Here is a 24709-nt window from a genome sequence, read left to right on the forward strand (position 1 = left end):
CCCGATGGTGGGAGCTCATATTATGGGATGGCTCAGTCACTATCCTCTTGACATGCCTAAAAACAGTTTGTTCATATATAGACTGCAAGCTCTGATAGTTACTTCTTCCTATCAGCCTCATGGCCGTGTGCACCAGACGAGCGAGTTTAGTTTTCAGTTTTGCAGTAAGGTTGTAAAACCAGGCTGACATCCCATATCTAAGCTCTCTAGTACTGCCTGCTAAAATAAAAACATGATGCTTTTGTCCACAACATACTCTCAGTCTGCACAAAAAATACAGTCTTTGCTGTAAACAGGAACACAGACTTTCACCATGGACACTCCAACTAAAAGTGTCATCTAAGTGACTCCCAGATACTTGTATGAGCTGACCTGCTCAATGGGTGAGTCATGTATGACAATAGGACTATAGTCATGTGCTGATTGATTTGCACTCTGAGAGGGTGTTATTAACTCTTACCTGCTTTGACTTCCATTGGTTAAAAAGGAAAAACACCACTTGATTAAAAAAGGGTTGACACTCCTCTGTCGCAGTTTTGAGATGAGCAGATGGGGTTGGAGTGTGTTAAAAGCTGAGCTAAAATCAATAAATAAAATCCGTGCATATGCTTTAGGGCATTCCAAGTGCTTGGCAGTAAAGTGGGTGATGCTGTTGATGGCGTCATCAGTACCTCTCCCCTGCCTATAAGCATCTGGTATGGGTCAAGTGCCAAACTGCCCTCTGCTTTAAGCAAAGACAACATGTATTTCTCAAAACTCTTCATAACAATCAAAGTCAGGGCCACAGGTCTAAAATCATTGTTATCAGCTGGACGCGGTTTCTTAGCTTTAAGTGTAGAAGAGAGAAGAGAAGTGATGAAGGAAGAAAAAGTTGCAACAAAGAAAAATCATGACTGAATAGTGACGAAAAACATTTGAAAACTTGATTAAAACCAAAAGACAGTAAAATGATTAAAGCTGCAAACATTCAAAATGTAATGTGAATAATCTGTTTGTTTGTTTTTTTATTTAATCTTTTGGTTTATGAAATGGTGTCTTGTGTTTGAAGCATCATCCAGCTGGTTTGTCATTGATGTGGATTTGCTGCTCATGTGAATCCTCCCACAGTGTTTCATTAGCAGCTGTAACCACAGTGACTCTGATAAAACAGGAATTAGCAGAATCCATCTGATATGAAGCTGTGGTTTGAATACCACTTCCCTCCTCTTTGAAGAGTAGTCACATATCTGTGTTCAGGTTTTTGTACAGCCTCTTCTACACTTTCTATCACTGTGTGTCTAGAGCACAGTAGTAGAGAGCTGTGTCTGCCAGGGTTAGTCTCTGTATGGTCAGCTCAGTTGATGTTGGCGAAGTTTTGGATTTATATTGATTTTTATTCTCATCAGGAATATATTCAGATGTGTATCCCTTTGCTCCTTTCCAGAGTATAAACTCAGGTGCCTGAAGGTCAGAAAGATGTTTGTACCAGAAAAGGAGAACATTATCCTCAGTTGTCTCATATGTACATGTGAGTGTGACAGATTGTCCTTCTCTTCCACTGACTTCATGTTGTTGAGGATAGATTTTGTCTCCAGCTATTAGTCCTGGAAAAAGTAGAGAAAATGAAGCCATTAGACTAACATTGTTCATGAGGCTGAGAGGAGAAGACAGTGGAAAATGTCAACTGTACAGTGTTACTCTGTGGACACAAACTGATCAACTGTTCATTTGACTGATTTCTATAGAAATCATCTTCCAAGGTGTTACCTAGTGAAGGAAACATGTTGTATTAAAGTTCTGTTCCAGAGTGAAATATCCATCATTTGTAAAATATCACACAAGGACAAAAACATACGTACCTACAAGAGTTGAAAAGAGTAAAATGACAGCGAGTGTTTCCATGTTTCCAGAAGTGAAATGCTGTAACTGAATGTTCAGTGTGAATAAGTGTTGAGTGGTTTTGTGAGTTGTGTTTGGTCTGATGTTCACAGCTGGAATCAAACAGCTCTCTGCCATGCAGCCACCTCTGCAGTCAGTAGGAGGAGACTCATATGTCAAATTACATTCATTTCTAAAAGTCTTCATCACAGCTGTGTCTCATGAGGGAAAAGAATCTAGACTGTTTGATACCAAACCTCTGAAGTTTAACAGTGTGTGACTCCCTCTAGTGGATGTTTCCTGTATCTGTCATAATCAATCTTCTACTGCCTGCTGTGTATTGATCTTCACTCACTGTGTTCATCCTTGATCACCGTTCATGATAGTTTCTCATGTTGGGCAGAAGCATAACAGTCAATGAAGCCACTGGCTTTACTCCAGCTGAGTTGCTGCCTAGAGGGTCTTCAAAGGGACCTTTTGTCAGAGCCTTCATCACAGGTGTCCCGTGCTCCGAAAAATGTCCAAGCGTTTGTACATTAAACCTGCGGCAGCCAAGAAGAAAACAGGTTCAAACGTACCTTAAAAACATGTCAAATTCAAAGAGAAAGACAAGGTCTGAATGAAAGCCCCTCCCCTGTCCAAGGCTTCCAATAATTATACAGCTAGATTTGCCCCACGGTGGATTGGCCCGTACTGCACAGTTGAGCAGGTTGACCCTGTGAACTACAAAAGTGTTCTTGTAGACACGGGACAGGTGTGACAGCACCATGTCATGTTAAATGTGGTCATGTTAAACAGAACACATCTCATAGCTGATGAATAATATTCATGAATCATTTTCTACTGTAATACTTGTTGATTGTAACTGACTTATTCCATCATAGTGTTTGCCAATTCATAGTTTGTTCTTATGTTAACAAATCTATGCAGACTATATACCTGTATTTATACAGCTGTATATATCAGCACTACATGAGGTCTAGACTGTGTTTATGAAGTTTAACAGTGTGTGACTCCCTCTAGTGGATGTTGTGGAGTATTCTGTTGTCTTTGCTCCAAAGGTTTTTGTACAGAGTTTTGGTGTTTCCTGTCACTGTGGGCTGCAGAGCACAGTAGTACACAGCAGAGTCTGTCACTGCAGCAGAGGAGATCTGCAGGTGGATTTGTGTTTGATTCACTCTAATCTCCATTACAGAGGTTAGATTATTAATTACATCCCCAGAAGCTGTGTGAGAGATGAGGAACTCTGGTGGTTTTCCTGGAATATGTCGATACCAGAAGAAAGAATTAGTGCTTGAAAGTTTGGAGTATTTATAAGACACAGTAACATTGCTGCCCTCCAAACTGTGCTCTTCATTCTTGACTGCAGTGAGATCTTCACAGCTGACACCTGCATGAGAATATTTAAATCCAGCAGTTAGTGAACAAATGGACATTTTCTTGGGCTTCTTGTTCTGTGCTTCAGTAACTATGTAGCTGCTTTAATTACATGATCACATATGAATGTTGTTGCCATTGAATTTAAGTCCAAGAGATGAAATGAAAATGTGACTCACCAGTGAATATACAGAGGAGCAGAGCTGCCACTAAAAGCAACATGTTGAAAGATAAACAGCTCAGTAATCCTCACAGTCAACTTTCTGAAGTCTGCTTACTTTCTGATGGGGACAGCTGGGCTTCTCCCATCTGTAAAGGAAGCCCCTCCTCCCTTAATGACATCACTGTGACATCACTGATCCCTGCAGGGGGGGTGTATACTGATATCCCACCAGTTATATCACCATCACAAGACTTTTCTTCTTCTCTTATGTCTTCATTGTCAACATGAAAACTTTGTCTGGAGCAGCTTTTACATGACTGATCTGTTGTCATGTGAAACTAGAGAAGCATCAAAAATCTGTCAGCTTGTGTTTGAGTTTTGGTGTTTTCTGTCACTGTGGGTCAGGGTCGGACTGGGAACTAAATGCAGCTCTGGCAATGCTCATCTAGACCATTTGATGATAAAACTTGCACAACGGCTTATTCACTTGTGTCTCGTCTTTTTGATCACACAGGTTTCCTGTACGGGGACTTTAATTCCCTGACCTGCTTGACCCTTTAAGAAGGAGTGCACTTCCCCTTTAAAATGTCTCTGTGGGTATTTTTCCTGCTGTAATGTTGAACAGTTCCAAAGAAGTGGATGTTTATTTGTCATTTAACTCCAAACGAGGGGAGATTAATGGCACCTGGGTCAAAGTGGCACTAAGTCCAAAGACTCTCCCTGACTGTCCACAGATAGCAGCTGACAGGGTAGAAAAGGCTCTGGAAGACAACACACTGGTTGCTCTGTTTTTTACTTTCTCCAGGAAAAATGGAGGATAGTCAGTGTTTTGGGGACTGTGAAGGTTTTCCCACTAATTATCTGCAGATGATGAACTTAATGAATTTGTTTTTCTCTCTTTTTTTTAGCTGGTCTGAATAAATGTTCCTGTTCTGACAAATCAACTCCTGCCTGCTGGTCCATCCTCCCCACTCACACTACCAACCATCCTCAAGTACAACAAGGTCCAAGGAACTCTGTTACAACCCTGAAAGAATCTCAGGATGAGGGAAGCAACACAACACTGGTGTAGTCAGGTAAGAACCGCCATTTATTGTTTAGTGTCACGATAAAAGATAAATGTTGTTTCCTAATCGTACAGATCCCCAATAACTGACTGATGCTAAAACCAGATAAACTAAACCAAACCTGTCTGGCTGGCTAATGTCCATGTTTGCGGGTCAAACCGCTCCAAGTACACAACATTTGAGAGCGTGTTGGGAGAGGGAAATAGGCACAGTCCTCTCAGAGGATGCATGGTGTAAATGTCTTCATAGCATATACACATGTTCAATTAATTCAAGACACCAGCTAATTCAGTATAATGTTATACATAGACTCTATTATTCACGTGTTAAACTGCATTCATTCTATTCATCCTCTTCAATACTGTTTCTCATGACGGAAAATAATCTCGACTGTTTGTTACCAAACCTCTGAAGTTTAACAGTGTGTGACTCCCTCTAGTGGATGTTGTGGAGTATTCTGTTGTCTTTGCTCCAAAGGTTTTTGTACAGAGTTTTGGTGTTTCCTGTCACTGTGGGCTGCAGAGCACAGTAGTACACAGCAGAGTCAGACAGCTGCAGCTTCTGGATCTTCAGAGGAACTGATCTTGAGGTTGAATTCAATGTTGATGAAAATCTTTCCTTAAACTCATCTACTGTGTTCCCTTCATCTGCTATAACGCGGCTCAGGATGAATTTGGGTCTGTTGTTTCCATCTTGTTTGTACCAGTAGAGGTTATTACTTGTACCACTGCTTTGATATTGACATCCAAGTGTTACTTTCTCTCCTTCAGTAGCAGTCACATCTCCTTTTGGCTGCAGCACGTTGTCTTGTTGTGCTCTGCATTCTGTAAAACAGCAACAAACAGTATCAGTGAGCTGTTAAAGAATCATGTCAATGTTGGATTGATATCACAGAAACAGAGCTGTGTTCATACCAAGGCACATAGCAGCCAGCAACACTGAGATGAACAGAGACGTCATATCTGCAGTGTTGAGTAACTCTGAGCTACAGCGAGTATAAAGAAGACTCTGATCTCTGTTTAGTCTTCATCAACACTAAGTTGGTGGATTTAAAGGAGGAGTCTGATCACAGTGACAGAGCTCATTCACAGCCCTGTGTTATTCCTCCTACTGACAACTTTACACTAAACACATGTTTGTGCCTCTCTCCTTTCCTAGCATTACTTGTCTTGTATGTTTTCATCACTGGAGATTTAATGTTTGAATATAAATTACAGTTTAGTGTCTTTTGGTTCTCTGCAGCTGTCAGAGGTCAAATGTAAAGATGGTGGAGTTGTTGTGGAAGCTTCAGTTTCTATAAATCAGCTGATTCTAAACTTGGTCAAAGCTTCAGCTGTTAAAGTGTAGCCCTGTTGAGTTTATGATGTGTGAGAATATAAATGAACAGTAATTGGGGGAGCATCCTTTAGCTTTCATAACTTCTAACAAATGTTTTCGGTAAGTGCTGACAAGCTTCTTGCACCTCTCGATCGGTATCTTTGCCCATTCTTCGTGTGCAAAAGCCTCTAGCTCAGTGGTGTTTGATGGCTTCAGTGCTGCAACTGCCTTCTTTAAATCCTACCAAAGATTTTCAGTCAGATTTAAATCTGGTGACTGAGAAGCTTTGGTTGACTTGGAGGTGTGCTTGGGATCATTGTCTTCCTGGAAAGTCTAATGATCACCAAGGTTTAATTTGTCAACAGAAGGCATCCTGTTCCTCTTTAAAATGAACGGTATTTCTGGGAATCCATGATGCCAGGTACACGGCCAGTTCCTGCTGCAGAAAAACAGCCCCACATCATCAATGACCCACATCCATGCTTGATAGTGAGGATAGTATTCTTCTGGTCATAAGCCAGGCATACCGCTGGTCCATATGTCCAAACAGTACCAGTTTGGTTTCATCAGTCCATAGAACTGTCTCCCAAAACTCTGAAGTCTTATCCAAATTCCTCCTCCTGGCATATTCTAGTCGACTTTAGTTTTTCCTTGTGGTCAAGAGTGGAGTGCGTCTTGGAGTCCAGCCATGAAGTCCTTGTTCATTCAGTGCTCATCTTATAGTTGCCACTGAAGCACTTGTTCCAGCCTTCATCAGGTCATCCTGTAGGTGTTCCCTCAGTAACACAGGGGTTTTCTTAGTTGTCCTGACTAAGCTGCTAAGGGCCCTTGATGAAGTTTTGTGCTTTCTTCCACGGCCAGGCAGGTTTGCAGCTGTTCCATAAGTTCCTTATAATGCTCCCAATGGTGCCTCCTAGAATGTAATCTTTTTATACACAAGGCCCTTCAGGTGTGATGAAATAATCTCCTCTCTCAGCTTTTGTGGAAGCTCCTTTGTCTTTCCCATGATTTCAGTTGACCTTGAATACCTTCTTGGGTTTATTTATGCATCACAGCTGAAGCCAATGAAGGATCATTAAATAGTTCCCAAATACTTCATTATGTTTCAACTCCACTTTAGGCCATACAAACTGGCAGAAGGCTTTAAAAACATCACTATTATAAATGGGTTGAATAATTGTTACATGACTATCTTAACAAAATATACTGTTACACACAAATACTACATCATGCATTTTCTGTGATGATTTTATGTATCACTCAATTGATAAAGACGTCATCCAAAGCAGAATCTTGATCTTTGAAAAAGCTGTAATTGATAAATCCTTAAAATCTTTGTGGGTTGAATATTTTTATTTTCCTTATGCAGTTAGTGATAAAACCATCTAGCTCCTGTGATTATTTGATTATTTTTGTTCAGACTCTTAAACTTTATAAGTGATTCATGTAAATATCTTGTTTATTTCTAAAGCAGTAGGAGGCAGACAGAGGTTGCTTAGATAACTGTCAGTATATCTGAAATGGGGCAGCTGTGGCTCAGGTCGTCCACTAATCAGAAGATTGGTGGTTCGATTCCCGGCTCCTCCAGTCCACATGTTGATGTGTCCTTGGGCAAGATGCTTAACCCCAAATTGTTCCTGATAGCTGCACCAATGCTGTGCCAATGATGTGTTAACCAGTGAAAAGAATCTAGACTGTTTGATACCAAACCTCTGAAGTTTAACAGTGTGTGACTCCCTCTAGTGGATGTTGTGGAGTATTCTGTTGTCTTTGCTCCAAAGGTTTTTGTACAGAGTTTTGGTGTTTCCTGTCACTGTGGGCCGCAGAGCACAGTAGTACACAGCAGAGTCTGTCACTGCAGCAGAGGAGATCTGCAGTTTGACTCCACGCTTTTTATCATATAGTTCAGTTAAGAATCTTTTTTCTGACTTCAGAGAGTCTGCTGTTTTTGTGATGTTACTGCCTGAGATGTACATGAGGAACTCTGGTGGTTTTCCTGGATATTGTCGATACCAGAAGAAATGATCATAACCATCAGCTTCTTTGGAGTAATTGTAGGACAGAGTAACAGAGCTGCCTTCTAAACTGAACTCTTCATTGTTGACTGGAGTGAGTTCTTCACAGCTGACACCTAAAGGACGAGATAACTCTGTTATAACATGTAAAAGTCACAATGGATTAATCCCAAATGTTATAACATGTATAATGTAACATACCTGTTAAAATGGATAGAAACACCAAAGAAAGTAGACAATGATCCATTGACAGCATGTTGAATAAAGGTAATGTTTGTGGTTTGTGTATTGAACTCTGCTGAATATGGAAGTTCCTCTCTCTTCTATAGTTCAGTAACAGCTTAGCTCCTCCCTGAATCTCTCCGTCTCCTCTATATTAGCTCCTCTCTTTTGCCGTCTGCATTGGATCCTGCCGTCTCTCCCATTTGCCCTCTTGTTTTTGACACTTTTAAGCAAGTGCTTCTTCCAGCTTTAACTGATATTGTCCAGCACCTCAGGCCTCCTCAGTGTCCTCTTGACAGCATCCCATCCCGTCTTTTTAAGGACGTTTTCCATATTATTGGGCCTTGTGTTATGGATCTGATAAATTCATCTTTGATGTCTGGATGTGTCCCAGCTGCCTTTAAACATGCTGTGGTCCAGCCCCTCATCAAAAAACATAATCTTGACCCCACAGTTTTATCCAACTTTAGGTCTATCTCCAAGCTTCCTTTTCTTTCTAAGGGTTTGGAGAAGGTGGTTAATGAACAGCTGCAGTCTTTTATTGACCTAAATGGCATTTCAGAGAAGTTCTAGTCTGGTTTTAAGTCCCTCCATAGCACTGAAACGGCGCTTTTAAGAATTTTAAATGATCTTCTTTTAACAGTTGACTCTGGTAAATCTGCTGTCCTGGTCCTTCTGGATCTGACAGCTGCCTTTGACACAGTGGATCACAACATCCTCCTGTCTCGCTTAAACACCTGTGTGGGCATTAAGGGTCCTGTTCTTAAGTGGTTTCAGTCATATCTCTCAGACAGGAGCTTCTCTGTCCAGCTGGGCCAGTATTGTTCGGCCACTTCCCCCCTGAGCTGTGGGGTGCCTCAGGGCTCTATTTTGGGCCCCTTCCTATTTTCAATATATATGTTGCCATTGGGATCCATATTCAGAAAGCACAATGTCTCATTTCATTGCTTTGCAGATGACGTACAAATCTATATACCCTTAAAAAAAATGAGCAAGCCTCTGTCCAGGTTTTATTAGACTGCCTCAATGATATTCGATCTTGGATGGAAGTGAACTTTCTCTCCATGAACAAAAATAAAACTGAGATTATTTTATTTTTGCCAACAAAATCTCCTAGATGGTTATGACAGCGCTATTGGCACCCTGAAGTCTCACTGTCACCCTTTTGCAAGGAACCTTGGTGTTATTTTGGACAGTGACTTTAGGTTAGATAAACAGATAAGCTCTATCGTTAAAACGAGCTTCTTCCAGCTAAAGTAAAGGCTTATCTCCCCAGAAAGGATCTTGAGAAAGTTATTCACACCTTTGTTACATCACGCTTAGACTACTGTAACTCTTCGCTTGTTGGTCTCGACCAGTCAGCACTGCGCCGGTTACAGGTTGTCCAGAATGCAGCCGCCCGCCTGCTGACTGGAAAGAAACAGCGTGATCACATCAGTCCCGTCCTTGCATCTTTGCGCTGGCTGCCTGTTCATTTTAGGATCCAGTTCAAGGTTTTATTAATTGCTTTTAAGTGTTTAAATGGTCTGGCATCATCTTATTTATCAGAGCTTGTGCAGCCTCACAATACGTCCAGAGCACTTAGGTCGACAAACCAGCTGCTCCTGGCAGAACCTCGCTCCAGATTCTGTAGTCGTGGGGACAGAGCCTCGGTCCAGACTCTGTACTCGTGGGGACAGAGCCTCGGTCCAGACTCTGTACTCGTGGGGACAGAGCCTCGGTCCAGACTCTGTACTCGTGGGGACAGCGCCTCGGTCCAGACTCTGTACTGGTGGGGACAGAGCCTCGGTCCAGACTCTGTACTCGTGGGGACAGAGCCTCGGTCCAGACTCTGTACTCGTGGGGACAGAAGCCTTCTCTGTGGAACAGCCGACCTTTCCAGGTTAGAGCTGCACAGTCTGTTGAGCACTTTAAGACACTGCTGAAAACCCATCTTTTCTCCTTGGCGTTCAGTCCCAACTCTTACTCTTTTTTTACTCTTCTTATTCCTTTTTATTCTAATTATAGTTTTTTTTAATTGAGCTCTTACTATTCATTTATTGTTTTTATTTATTATTATATTTGTGTATGATTATATTGTATTTTAATAACTGTACAGTACTTTGGTTCAACTGAGGTTATTTTTAAATGTGATTTATAAATAAAGTTTGACTTGACTTTTAAACTTGATTCAAAATAAAATTAAGAAAAATTAATAAAGCTTTTGGTTTATGAAATGGTGTCTTGTGTTTGAAGCATCATCCAGCTGGTTTGTCATTGATGTGGATTTGCTGCTCATGTGAATCCTCCCACAGTGTTTCATTAGCAGCTGTAACCACAGTGACTCGGATAAAACAGGAATTAGCAGAATCCATCTGATATGAAGCTGTGGTTTGAATACCACTTCCCTCCTCTTTGAAGAGTAGTCACATATCTGTGTTCAGGTTTTTGTACAGCCTCTTCTACACTTTCTATCACTGTGTGTCTAGAGCACAGTAGTAGAGAGCTGTGTCTGCCAGGGTTAGTCTCTGTATGGTCAGCTCAGTTGATGTTGGTGATGTTTTGGATTTATATCTATCTTTATTCTCATTAGGAATATATTGATCACTTCTTGATTTAGCTCCTTTCCAGAGTATAAACTCAGGTGCCTGAAGGTCAGAAAGATGTTTGTACCAGTAAAGCCCAACATTATCCTCAGTTGTCTCATATGTACATGTGAATGTGACAGATTCTCCTTCTCTTCCACTGACTTCATGTTGTTCAGGATAGATTTTGTCTCCAGCTATTAGTCCTGGAAAAAGTAGAGAAAATGAAGCCATTAGACTAACATTGTTCATGAGGCTGAGAGGAGAAGACAGTGGAAAATGTCAACTGTACAGTGTTACTCTGTGGACACAAACTGATCAACTGTTCATTTGACTGATTTCTATACAAATCATCTTCCAAGGTGTTACCTAGTGAAGGAAACATGTTGTATTAAAGTTCTGTTCCAGAGTGAAATATCCATCATTTGTAAAATATCACACAATGACAAATACATACGTACCTACAAGAGTTGAAAAGAGTAAAATGACAGCGAGTGTTTCCATGTTTCCAGAAGTGAAATGCTGTAACTGAATGTTCAGTGTGAATAAGTGTTGAGTGGTTTTGTGAGTTGTGTTTGGTCTGATGTTCACAGCTGGAATCAAACAGCTCTCTGCCATGCAGCCACCTCTGCAGTCAGTAGGAGGAGACTCATATGTCAAATTACATTCATTTCTAAAAGTCTTCATCACAGCTGTGTCTCATGAGGGAAAAGAATCTAGACTGTTTGATACCAAACCTCTGAAGTTTAACAGTGTGTGACTCCCTCTAGTGGATGTTGTGGAGTATTCTGTTGTCTTTGCTCCAAAGGTTTTTGTACAGAGTTTTGGTGTTTCCTGTCACTGTGGGCCGCAGAGCACAGTAGTACACAGCAGAGTCTGTCACTGCAGCAGAGGAGATCTGCAGAGGAACTGATGTCCCGTTGACTGTAGCATCAATCCTCTGTTCCTCTGCAGGATTAGCTTCTGTTCCAGACTTGAAACGTTGCAATAACAACTTTGGGAAATCATTTACTTCTTGTTTGTACCAGAACAAAGTGGGATTTCCACTGGTCTGAAATGAACAATTAAGTGTAACTGTCTGTCCTTCAGTAGCAATGACATCTCCTGGTAGCTGGATCACTTGTTCTTGTCCTTTACACTCTGGGGAAGAACAGAACAGGAGGAAGAGATGAATCAATAAAGATGATTGATTAAAGGAGAACAATCAGCAGGTTTAAAGAGTTACCTAGCCAGAGAGTCAGAATCAGGATGTTTCTCAGCCAGTGTTTCATGTCTGCAGTGAGAGGGGAGGAGAGAGAGGAAGAACATTGATACTCTGATGGATCTGGGCCTTCACATCATTGGCCCTTCCTCTTTATCATCTGTTGAGGAACTCTCAACATTTACATCACATTTACATTTCAGCTGTTTAGCTGCCGCTCTTATCCAGAGCAGCTCATCATGAGGAGATTGAACCTGTCAACTTTTTTAAACAGGAAGGTCTCTTTAATCAGTGAACCACCCTGGTATTCCACCATCATCATCATCATCATCATCCTCTCAATAAGCTTCATTTATTTGTTGGAGATATAAAAGAGATGTTTATATCAAAGTGTTAAGTGTCCTATCATATAACGTCTCCTGGAGCTAACATGAGGTCTGTCACCACATCTGATCAACAATGACAGAAACACTAACTGTGGAGAAAAAGGACGTTCTTGTCAAGTTCTTCTGTGTAGAGAAAATTATAATCAAGCTCACTATGAGCTGGATTAGACGTGTTTATGAAAATGTAAGAAGAAAGACACAGTAGTAAGTTTCATTTGATCAGTGAATCATGTTGTCAGTGTCCACCTGATGGCGCTGTTGTTGAATAAAAGGAGGAGTTGAAGTGTGTAAATGTTGAGTGAGGAGCTGTCAGGTTTTTGTACAGAGACTGTGGGTTTGCTGTCACTGTGGGCCTCACAGCACAGTAGTACAGAGCAGAGTCTGTCACTGCAGCAGAGGAGATCTGCAGTTTGACTCCACGCTTTTTATCATAAAGTTCAGTAAAGAATCTTTTTTCTGACTTCAGAGAGTCTGCTGTTTTTGTGATGTTACTGCCTGAGATGTACATCATGAACTCTGGTGGTTTTCCTGGATATTGTCGATACCAGAAGAAATAATCATTATATTCAGCTTCTTTGGAGTAATTGTAGGACAGAGTAACAGAGCTGCCTTCTAAACTGAACTCTTCATTGTTGACTGGAGTGAGTTCTTCACAGCTGACACCTAAAGGAAGAGATAACTCTGTTATAACATGTTGTCAAAGACTCATCAAAGGAATATGTACAACTTCATGCTCAGTTTTGAAGCAAACATCAATAGAAGTAAATATGAAGTGTGTCTCCTACCTGTTAGTGTGATCAGAAACACAGTTGAAAACAGACTTAATTGCATTGACACCATCTTGAAGACAACAAGAAACTGTGTGTGTTGTTTAGTATGAAACTTCAGTGACAGTTTTGCTCCTCCCTTAATCTCCTCCTCCCTGCTCTCACAGCTCTGACTCATAATGTCTGTCACATAATACAAACACATAATATATCCTACCACTGTTATGCAGATGATACCCAGATATACATCATTCATTAAAGATAGATAGATAGATAGATAGATAGATAGATAGATAGATAGATAGATAGATAGATAGATAGATAGATAGATAGATAGATAGATAGATAGATAGATAGATAGATAGATAGATAGATAGGCTTTATTGTCCCATGGGGAAATTCGTTTTCACAATCTGTCAACATCATGCCCAAACACCACTAAACATTGAGCAACATATAAATACACACACACTGCACAAACACTACCAGACATTGAACAACCGACACATATCACATTCAGGAGGGCTGGGTCCATATGAGGTTATTGGGGGAGGTTATTGAGTGCTGAGATGGCAGACGGGACCAAGCTCTTGCTGAAGCCCGTCTCCATCTCAGAGTCCTGTATCTGCAACCAGACGGCAGCAGTGTGAAGTGAGGGTAGAGAGGGTGATCCGGGTCGTTGGTTATTGCTTGTGCGAGGCGTGTGACTGCTCTGTGGTTGAGCTCGGTGAGGTTGGGTGTGGGATGGTTGATGATCTTGGTTGCGGTGTGGGTTATTTTTGTCAGTTTGTTCCTGTTAGTGGTGGACAGCATGTTGTAAAAACAGGGTGAACAGTACAGGAGGATGGGTTGGATGATGCTGGTGTACAGTAGTGACAGAAGGTGGGGGGCAACAGAGAGGGCACGGAGTTTGCGGATGACATGGAGTCTCTGTTGGGACCTTTTGTGAATGTTGGTCATGTGTTGATCAGATGTCAGTTTATTGTCTATGGTGAGTCCGAGGTATTTGAAGTGGCTGACCTGTTCAACTGTTTGGTTATGGATGGAGGTGGGGACCAGTCCAGATGGGGGTGTGCATGAAGTGTGGATGACCATTTCTTTTGTTTTGACCACTTTCAGTTCCAGAAAGTTATTGGTTCACCACTGAGTGAAGTGAGGAACGTTGGTAGGCAGTAATTGAGTTATTGTCACTGAGCAGACCTAGGATGGCAGTGTCATCTTAATACTTGGAGTATGTGGTGATTGGTGAGGGGCTGATGCAGTCATTTGTGTAGAGGGTGTAGAGAAAAGGGCTGAGGACACAACCCTGCTGGGCTCCAGTGTTGGTGATGATGGTTGATGATGTGACTGTGCCTATCCTTACAGCCTTTGGTCTATTGGTGAGGAAGTTGTGAACCCAGCGGATGAGGAGTGGAGATATGTTGAGGTGACGGAGTTTCTTGATCATCTGGTGGCGTTGGATTGTATTGAAGGCTGAGCTGAAGTCTATAAAGAGGATGGATGCAAAGGTGCCAGGTGATTCATTAAAATGTGTTACATCTCAGCTTCTGATTTTAACTGGTTTAAATCTTATCTCTCTAACATAACATTATCAGTACTGCTTGGTAACTCCTCATCCTCCTCTACTCATATCACTTGTGGGGTGCCACAAGGCTCCATTCTGTCACATAATATGACCACTGTTATGCAGACGATACCCAGATATACATCATCTTCTCCCCAAATGTCCTAAACAGCCTAATCCACCAGTAAAAGTGTTTACCTGAAATTAAAGAATGGATGCATGAAAACTACTTGCAGCTTAATAATAATAAAACAGAGATTCTACTGATTGGTCCACACTGCACAACTGAGCTTTTATTGATTATTACAACTCTCTGTACTCCTGTCTTAGTCAGAAGCAACTGTCATGCCTTTGTCATTTTTCTCAACAGTTGCAAGAATCTAGACTGTTTGATACCAAACCTCTGAAGATTAACAGTGTGTGACTCCCTCTAGTGGATGTTGTGGAGTATTCTGTTGTCTTTGCTCCAAAGGTTTTTGTACAGAGTTTTGGTGTTTCCTGTCACTGTGGGCTGCAGAGCACAGTAGTACACAGCAGAGTCTGTCACTGCAGCAGAGGAGATCTGCAGGTTGACTTCATTTATTTTCTTATTCAGTTTAGCGGTCAGTCGAGGATTTGGAGGTTTTGCTTCAACCACAGTAGGAGATGTTGTATCAGTGATCAGGAGAAGGAACTGAGGAGCTGATCCAGGATCTTGTCGATACCACTGGAGATTTTGAGCTCTAACTGAATAGTTACAGGACAGAGTAACAGTATGTCCCTCTGATGAAAACACTTCACCACTGCTGGCTGTAATATCATCTTCCAAGGTGTTACCTAGTGAAGGAAACATGTTGTATTAAAGTTCTGTTCCAGAGTGAAATATCCATCATTTTTAAAATATCACACAATGACAAAAACATACGTACCTACAAGAGTTGAAAAGAGTAAAATGACAGCGAGTGTTTCCATGTTTCCAGAAGTGAAATGCTGTAACTGAATGTTCAGTGTGAATAAGTGTTGAGTGGTTTTGTGAGTTGTGTTTGGTCTGATGTTCACAGCTGGAATCAAACAGCTCTCTGCCATGCAGCCACCTCTGCAGTCAGTAGGAGGAGACTCATATGTCAAATTACATTCATTTCTAAAAGTCTTCATCACAGCTGTGTCTCATGAGGGAAAAGCATCTAGACTGTTTGATACCAAACCTCTGAAGTTTAACAGTGTGTGACTCCCTCTAGTGGATGTTGTGGAGTATTCTGTTGTCTTTGCTCCAAAGGTTTTTGTACAGAGTTTTGGTGTTTCCTGTCACTGTGGGCCGCAGAGCACAGTAGTACACAGCAGAGTCAGACAGCTGCAGCTTCTGGATCTTCAGAGGAACTGATGGCTTGTTGAGTGTAGCATCAAATCTGTCATTCTTGAACTCTGCAGCATTATCTCCTTCCCCAATAGTATCACGTCGCAAAACATACTCTGGGAAACCATTTACTTCTTGTTTGTACCAGAACAAATATGGAGTTGTAGCAGTTGTCCCAAAAGTACAATTAAGTGTAACTGTCTGTCCTTCAGTAGCAATGACATCTCCTGGTGGCTGGATCACTTTGTCTTGTCCTTTACACTCTGGGGAAGAACAGAACATGCAGAGGAAGAGATGAATCAATAAAGATGATTGATTAAAGGAGAACAATCAGCAGGTTTGTTTGTGAATTGACTTCCACAAAATCATCCAGCTGTGAAAAACAGATATGTGGTTAATACATCAGGTAAAATGAGACTTTGATCTGTGTTCTAACACTCACCTATAAAGTGAGATAAAAGTATAAAGAGGTAAAGCAACATGTCTTTGGAGTTGTTGAAAGCAAACAGACAGCAGATGATCAATGTTCTTCCACTGCAGTAGAATGAAGAAACTAAACAGCCTCTCTGCTGCACAGCCCTTCTCCTCAGCATCAAGCTGATTGGGATTTGACTTCCTCAAACATTTCTGCTCTGGAGACAGAAATAATCTCATTGGTTGAGTTGAACCTCAGTGGGTGGGACAACCCTCTTGTTATGTGATAAAAAGAGGATGTGATGGTGACAAGCTCTGAGATGTTCAGTACAGCAAGTAGCTTGGAAAGGTTTAGAAAGAATCAAGGAACTATTGTGTTTGATGGTGTCTTGTGTTTGAAGCATCATCCAGCTGGTTTGTCATTGATGTGGATTTGCTGCTCATGTGAATCCTCCCACAGTGTTTCATTAGCAGCTGTAACCACAGTGACTCTGATAAAACAGGAATTAGCAGAATCCATCTGATATGAAGCTGTGGTTTGAATACCACTTCCCTCCTCTTTGAAGAGTAGTCACATATCTGTGTTCAGGTTTTTGTACAGCCTCTTCTACACTTTCTATCACTGTGTGTCTAGAGCACAGTAGTAGAGAGCTGTGTCTGCCAGGGTTAGTCCCTGTATGGTCAGCTCAGTTGATGTTGGCGATGTTTTGGATTCATATCTATCTTTATTATTATTATCAGGAATATATTCTTGATGACTTCGTGATTTAGCTCCTTTCCAGAGAATAAACTCAGGTGCCTGAAGGTCTGAATCATGTTTGTACCAGTAAAGATGAATATTATTAGCACTTGTCTCATATGTACATGTGAGTGTGACAGATTGTCCTTCTCTTCCACTGACTTCATGTTGTTCAGGATAGATTTTGTCTCCAGCTATTAGTCCTGGAAAAAGTAGAGAAAATGAAGCCATTAGACTAACATTGTTCATGAGGCTGAGAGGAGAAGACAGTGGAAAATGTCAACTGTACAGTGTTACTCTGTGGACACAAACTGATCAACTGTTCATTTGACTGATTTCTATAGAAATCATCTTCCAAGGTGTTACCTAGTGAAGGAAACATGTTGTATTAAAGTTCTGTTCCAGAGTGAAATATCCATCATTTGTAAAATATCACACAATGACAAAAACATACGTACCTACAAGAGTTGAAAAGAGTAAAATGACAGCGAGTGTTTCCATGTTTCCAGAAGTGAAATGCTGTAACTGAATGTTCAGTGTGAATAAGTGTTGAGTGGTTTTGTGAGTTGTGTTTGGTCTGATGTTCACAGCTGGAATCAAACAGCTCTCTGCCATGCAGCCACCTCTGCAGTCAGTAGGAGGAGACTCATATGTCAAATTACATTCATTTCTAAAAGTCTTCATCACAGCTGTGTCTCATGAGGGAAAAGAATCTAGACTGTTTGATACCAAACCTCTGAAGTTTAACAGTGTGTGACTCCCTCTAGTGGATGTTTCCTGTATCTGTCATAATCAATCTTCTACTGCCTGCTGTGTATTGATCTTCACTCACTGTGTTCATCCTTGATCACCGTTCATGATAGTTTCTCATGTTGGGCAGAAGCATAACAGTCAATGAAGCCACTGGCTTTACTCCAGCTGAGTTGCTGCCTAGAGGGTCTTCAAAGGGACCTTTTGTCAGAGCCTTCATCACAGGTGTCCCGTGCTCTGAAAAATGTCCAAGCCTTTGTACAGTCAAACCTGCGGCAGCCAAGAAGAAAACAGGTTCAAACCTACCTTAAAAACATGTCAAATTCAAAGAGAAAGACAAGGTCTGAATGAAAGCCCCTCCCCTGTCCAAGGTTTCCAATAATTATACTGCTAGATTTGCCCCACGGTGGATTGGCCCGTACTGCACAGTTGAGCAGGTTGACCCTGTGAACTACAAAAGTGTGCTTGTAGACACGGGACAGGTGTGACAGCACCATGTCATGTTAAATGTGGTCATGTTAAACAGAACACATCTCATAGCTGATGAATAATATTCATGAATCATTTTCTACTGTAATACTTGTTGATTGTAACTGACTTATTACATCATAGTGTTTGCCAATTCATAGTTTGTTCTTATGTTAACAAATCTATGCAGACTATATACCTGTATTTATACAGCTGTATGTATCAGCAATGCATGAGGTCTAGACTGTGTTTATGAAGTTTAACAGTGTGTGACTCCCTCTAGTGGATGTTGTGGAGTATTCTGTTGTCTTTGCTCCAAAGGTTTTTGTACAGAGTTTTGGTGTTTCCTGTCACTGTGGGCTGCAGAGCACAGTAGTACACAGCAGAGTCTGTCACTGCAGCAGAGGAGATCTGCAGGTGAAATGTTTTTGCTTCTTTGTCATGTTTCAAAGAAAACCCTTCTACTGTCTCTTGATACTCCCTGATGAGCAGATGTGGAGACGAACTGGACTTCTGTTGATACCAGCATAGGTATTGTACAGAACCAGAATAATTGCAGGAGAGAGTCAGATTGTCTCCTTCCAAAGCCAGCATTACATCTTGAAGTGGTTTCAGTAAATCCTCAGAGGATCCTGAAAACAACAAATATATATTTCACCATGACATTTCTATGTTTAAAATGATGAAATGTCTTTAAACTGAATGTAGTAATCACGTAAATCCTGAAACAATGAAGTTATTGAATCATGTCTACCATCTCTTGTTACATGTTGATTTGTGTCCTGAGTACTTACCAGTATGAAAAGTGAGCATCATCATCCAAATGAAATGAAGTAACATGATTTGACTTGTAGTGAATGAACAATAGAAAGAACACAGTATCTGTTCAGTTCCAAATGAAGCCTTTCATATTCAGTTGTGTAGCTCCTCCTCTTGCTGTGGTCTGTTTCCATTCAGGCTGATGGAAGCTTTAGAAATGACAGTGATGCTGCAGTCATCATCATCCAAGAAGGTCAGACTGAAGGAGGAATCTGCAGAAAACTCAGCACAATGAATCTGTAGAGAAACAACTTTCTGACAAGTGAAAAAGTCCAAACTGCATACTGTACAGAAAGTAACTGAGTTAAGAAAGTGAAAAATATTCAATCAACTAAATTATAACATATTAACCAGGGAAAAGGACACAGACATAGACACACAGACACAGACAGGGGCGGCTGTGGCTCAGGAGGTAGAGTGGTCGTCCTCCAATTGGAAGATTGGCGGTTCGATTCCCGGCTCCTCCAGTCTACATGTCGATGTGTCCTTGGGCAAGACACTTAACCCCTATTGCTGTGCCAACGGTGTATGAATGCGAGTGAATGGGTAGTTTCCTCCTGATGTGCAGGTTGCCACCCTGCGTGGTAGCTGCCTGCCATCAGTGTGTGAATGAGGTGAATGAGTTGTAGTGTAAAGCCCTTTGAGTGGTCGAAAAGACTAGAAAGGCATATAAGTACAGTCCATTTACCATTTACCATAATAAAATACACCAAAGGATACATAAATACATCAAGTGCCAACAGTAAAACTAGAGTATGCTTCTCCAAAAAACATCATCATCATCAGCTGGGCCAACACAGACATTTAACAGTTTGATGGCTGAAGAGATACCTGAGAGATTCAGACTACCTCTAGTAGTCTCTATCTCCACCCACAGGGTAGGAGCTCAAACTCTCTACAGAGGATGAAGAGGATATTTTAAAATATCTTGAGCCTCAGAAGTTTCTCTCTTCTGAAAGATGTGAGACACATCAGGCTGTTTAACACCAATGATCTTACCGGCCACGTTGATGATATGATGCAACCTGTTCCTGTCACCTGTTGAGAGATTAACAAACCAAGTAATAATGGAGGTGATGACTGACTCTACCATGGATCTATAGAAGAGCATCATGATTTAAGAGCACACACCAAACCTGTTGAGCTTCTGAAGGAAGGACAACTGTTGATGGGAGGTTTTGCAGATTGCCTCTGTGTTGATGAATTTCAGTTTATTGATTTTGGTGGCCAGATATTTGTACTGAACCTGTTCAATGGTCTGGCCATTTATGATTGTCTGAACAGACATGTGCAGGTTTCTCTTAAAGTCAACACATGTATCTTGTTTTGGAGACATTCAGTCTCATACACTACATCAGTATCTTCAGTAAGATTCAGATGATTCATCACATCAAGTATCTGTCATGATGAGACCAATCTACATGTAATACAGTGTCTTCTTCCATGTCATTATAATACTTCACTGTTTTCACTACCACTTATATTCATTCAGTCATGGTGGACTGGAGCCTAAATGTGTTGGTGCCACAGCAATGCATGACCTCATGTGACCTCATGTTGAAGTTGTTTGAATGAGTTTCCAGCAGTGAGGTGCACAGATGTTAATGTGGGGAAAAGAGAGCGCTGCTATGGGATCAGTACATCAGCAGATAGTTTCACATTGTTGGATACAGATGGGTCTTTTGTAGGGCTGAGTCACATATGTGAAGATTCAAAAATCGATCAACAGTGTGTGACTCCCTCTAGTGGATGTTGTGGAGTATTCTGTTATCTTTGCTCAAAAAGGTTTTTGTACAGAGTTTTGGTGTTTCCTGTCACTGTGGGCTTCAAAGCACAGTAGTACACAGCAGAGTCTGTCACTGTAGCAGAGGAGATCTGCAGATCCATTTGGATATTATCTTCACTGACTTTAAAATTCAGTCGAGGTACTAAAGCTGATAGTGGATTTCCTGTTCCATAATGAGAAATAAGGAACTCTGGTGGTTTTCCTGGATATTGTCGATACCAGAAGAAAGAATCACTACCCGTTGCACGTTTGGAGTAATTATAGGACACAGTTACATTGCTGCCCTCCAAACTGTGCTCTTCATTCTTGACTGCAGTGAGATCTTCACAGCTGACACCTGCATGAGAATATTTAAATCCAGCAGTTAGTGAACAAATGGACATTTTCTTGGGCTTCTTGTTCTGTGCTTCAGTAACTATGTAGCTGCTTTAATTACATGATCAGATATGAATGTTGTTGCCATTGAATTTAAGTCCAAGAGATGAAATGAAAATGTGACTCACCAGTGAATATACAGAGGAGCAGAGCTGCCACTAAAAGCAACATGTTGAAAGATAAACAGCTCAGTAATCCTCACAGTCAACTTTCTGAAGTCTGCTTACTTTCTGATGGGGACAGCTGGGCTTCTCCCATCTGTAAAGGAAGCCCCTCCTCCCTTAATGACATCACTGTGACATCACTGATCCTTGCAGGGGGGGTGGGTGTATACTGATATCCCACCAGTTATATCACCATCACAGACTTTTCTTCTTCTCTTATGTCTTCATTGTCAGCATCAAAGCTTTGGGTAAAGATGAAGATGAATGCTGTTTTTCTATATTTAACACTCTTGTAACAGTCTTTTCTGTAGTTCAGTGGCGGTTTAGCTCTTAATAATATTGTGTTTTCCACTGCTGTGATTCTGGCTTTCATAACTTCAGACTTTTATCAGGTAGATAACAGTAAAACACTGACAACTGACACTTGTCAGTACCTGAAGACAACATGAAGTCAGTGATCATATCTCATCACACTGGTAGTTCAAACAGTGGAGGCAGCAATGAAACATACACTTTCATACATCATCAGGATGGCTGCTGGTTGGGTTCATTATGTTGTTCGGCTCAATCCATCAAAAAACCTGAAAATAACTGGACATCCACACATTTAAGTAAAGTTTTCACCTTTATAAGAAACTTAAATATTAACTTGCAGGATTATTTTCTGTAATTTTTGATGAAGTTTTGGAAACTTTTGATGACAGTTCTGATTAATCTGGAATCTCTGTGCAGTGCATCAACTGGAGGCTGTGATTAAAGAAAGAAAGGCAGAAAGTGAACAATCAGTTCTTGAAGTTGATGTGTTGGAAGCAGGAAAAATGGACCAGCGTAAGGATCTGAGTTACTCTGACAAGAGCCAAATTGTGATGATTATATGACTGGGTCAGAGCATCTCCAGGACAGCAGGCCTTGTGTGGTGTTCCCAGTATGCAGTGGTCACTACTTACCAAAAGTGGTCCAAGGAATGACAACCAATGAACCTGTGACTGGGTCATGGTCACGTGGAAAAGAAGACCAGCTCATCTGGTCCAATCCAACAGAAGAGCTATTGTTGCTCAAATTGCTGAAAAAGTCGTTGCTGGTTATGATATACAGGAGTCAGAACATACAGAGCATCACAGCTTGTTGTGTTTGAGTCTGTGAGGCTGCAGACCGGTCACAGTGCCCATGATGACCACTGTCCACCACTGAAAGCTCCTACAATGGGAACGTCAGTGTTACAACTGAACCATGGAGCAGTGGAAGAAGGTGGCCTGGTCTGATGTATCAGGTTTTATTTTACATCATGTGGACGGTTGGGTGCATGTGCATCATTTACATGGGAAGAGATGGCACCAGGATGCATCATGGGAAGAAGGCCTGCTGGCAGAGAGGCAGTGTGATGCTCTGAGTGATGTTCTGCTTGGAAACTTTGGGTCCTGACATTCATGTGGAAGTTACTTTGACATGAACTACATACCTAAACATTGCTACAGAACAAGTACCTCCCTTCATGGCAAAGCTGTTACCTGATGGCAGTGACTTCTTCCAGCAGGACAATGCACCCTGACACACTACCAAAACTGTTGGTTTGAGGAACGTGATGAAGGGTTCAAGTTGTTGCCTCGGCCTCCAAGTTCCTCAGATCTCAATCTGATCGAGCATCTGTAGGATGTGCTGAATACACAAGTGTGATCCATGGTGGTCCGACCTCTTAACTTCCAGGACTTAAAGGATCTGCTGTTAACATCTTGGTACCAGATACCTGAGGACACCTTCAGAGGTCTCATGGAGTGTCTGTAACAAGGTAGTGGTTTGAATGTTTTGGCTGATTGGTGTATGTTGATGGTGTCTTGTGTTTGAAGCATCATCCAGCTGGTTTGTCATTGATGTGGATTTGCTGCTCATGTGAATCCTCCCACAGTGTTTCATTAGCAGCTGTAACCACAGTGACTCTGATAAAACAGGAATTAGCAGAATCCATCTGATATGAAGCTGTGGTTTGAATACCACTTCCCTCCTCTTTGAAGAGTAGTCACATATCTGTGTTCAGGTTTTTGTACAGCCTCTTCTACACTTTCTATCACTGTGTGTCTAGAGCACAGTAGTAGAGAGCTGTGTCTGCCAGGGTTAGTCTCTGTATGGTCAGCTCTGTTGATATTGGTGATGTTTTGGATTTATATCGACTTTTATTCTCATCAGGAATATATTCACCACTCCATGATTTAGCTTTTTTCCAGAGTATAAACTCAGGTGCCTGAAGGTCAGAATGATGTTTGTACCAGTAAAGGAGAACATTATCCCAAGTTGTCTCATATGTACATGTGAGTGTGACAGATTGTCCTTCTCTTCTACTGACTTCATGTTGTTGAGGATAGATTTTGTCTCCAGCTATTAGTCCTGGAAAAAGTAGAGAAAATGAAGCCATTAGACTAACATTGTTCATGAGGCTGAGAGGAGAAGACAGTGGAAAATGTCAACTGTACAGTGTTACTCTGTGGACACAAACTGATCAACTGTTCATTTGACTGATTTCTATAGAAATCATCTTCCAAGGTGTTACCTAGTGAAGGAAACATGTTGTATTAAAGTTCTGTTCCAGAGTGAAATATCCATCATTTGTAAAATATCACACAATGACAAAAACATACGTACCTACAAGAGTTGAAAAGAGTAAAATGACAGCGAGTGTTTCCATGTTTCCAGAAGTGAAATGCTGTAACTGAATGTTCAGTGTGAATAAGTGTTGAGTGGTTTTGTGAGTTGTGTTTGGTCTGATGTTCACAGCTGGAATCAAACAGCTCTCTGCCATGCAGCCACCTCTGCAGTCAGTAGGAGGAGACTCATATGTCAAATTACATTCATTTCTAAAAGTCTTCATCACAGCTGTGTCTCATGAGGGACAAGAATCTATCCATCCATCCATCTTCTACCGCTTATCCGGGGTCGGGTCGCGGGGGCAGCAGCCTAAGCAGGGAAGCCCAGACTTCCCTCTTCCCAGTCACTTCATCCAGCTCTTCCCGGGGGATCCCAAGGCGTTCCCAGGCCAGCTGAGAGACAGTCTCTCCAGCGTGTCCTGGGTCTTTCCCGGGGTCTCCTACCGGTGGGACGTGCCCTGAACACCTCACCAGGGAGGCATCCGGGAGGCCTCCTAACTAGATGCCCGAGCCACCTCATCTGGCTCCTCTCAACGCGGAGGAGCAGCAGGTCTACTCGCGGATGACTGTTTTACTCACCCTTTCTTTAAGGGAGAGCCCAGCCGTCCTACGGAGGAAACTCATTTCGGCCGCTTGTACCCGCTATCTCGTTCTTTGGGTCACTACCCAAAGCTCATGACCATAGGTGAGGGTAGGAACGAAGATCGACTGGTAAATCGAGAGCT

The 24709-nt window shown here is 41.6% G+C and overlaps 1 gene segment (V, D, J or C); it reads right to left on the reverse strand.

The window, feature by feature from the left end:
• Positions 1-7592: 7592 nt before the first annotated feature.
• On the reverse strand, positions 7593-8052 carry LOC133990162 (T cell receptor alpha variable 3-like; the record flags this gene model as incomplete). The annotated part of the segment is given in 2 exon segments: positions 7593-7912; positions 7998-8052. Coding segments are annotated over 2 exon segments (375 nt in total), but the record flags the coding sequence as incomplete, so codon positions are not given.
• Positions 8053-24709: the final 16657 nt, after the last annotated feature.

This window comes from Scomber scombrus, chromosome 11 (genome assembly GCF_963691925.1).
Source record: "Scomber scombrus chromosome 11, fScoSco1.1, whole genome shotgun sequence".
NCBI lineage: Eukaryota > Metazoa > Chordata > Actinopteri > Scombriformes > Scombridae > Scomber > Scomber scombrus.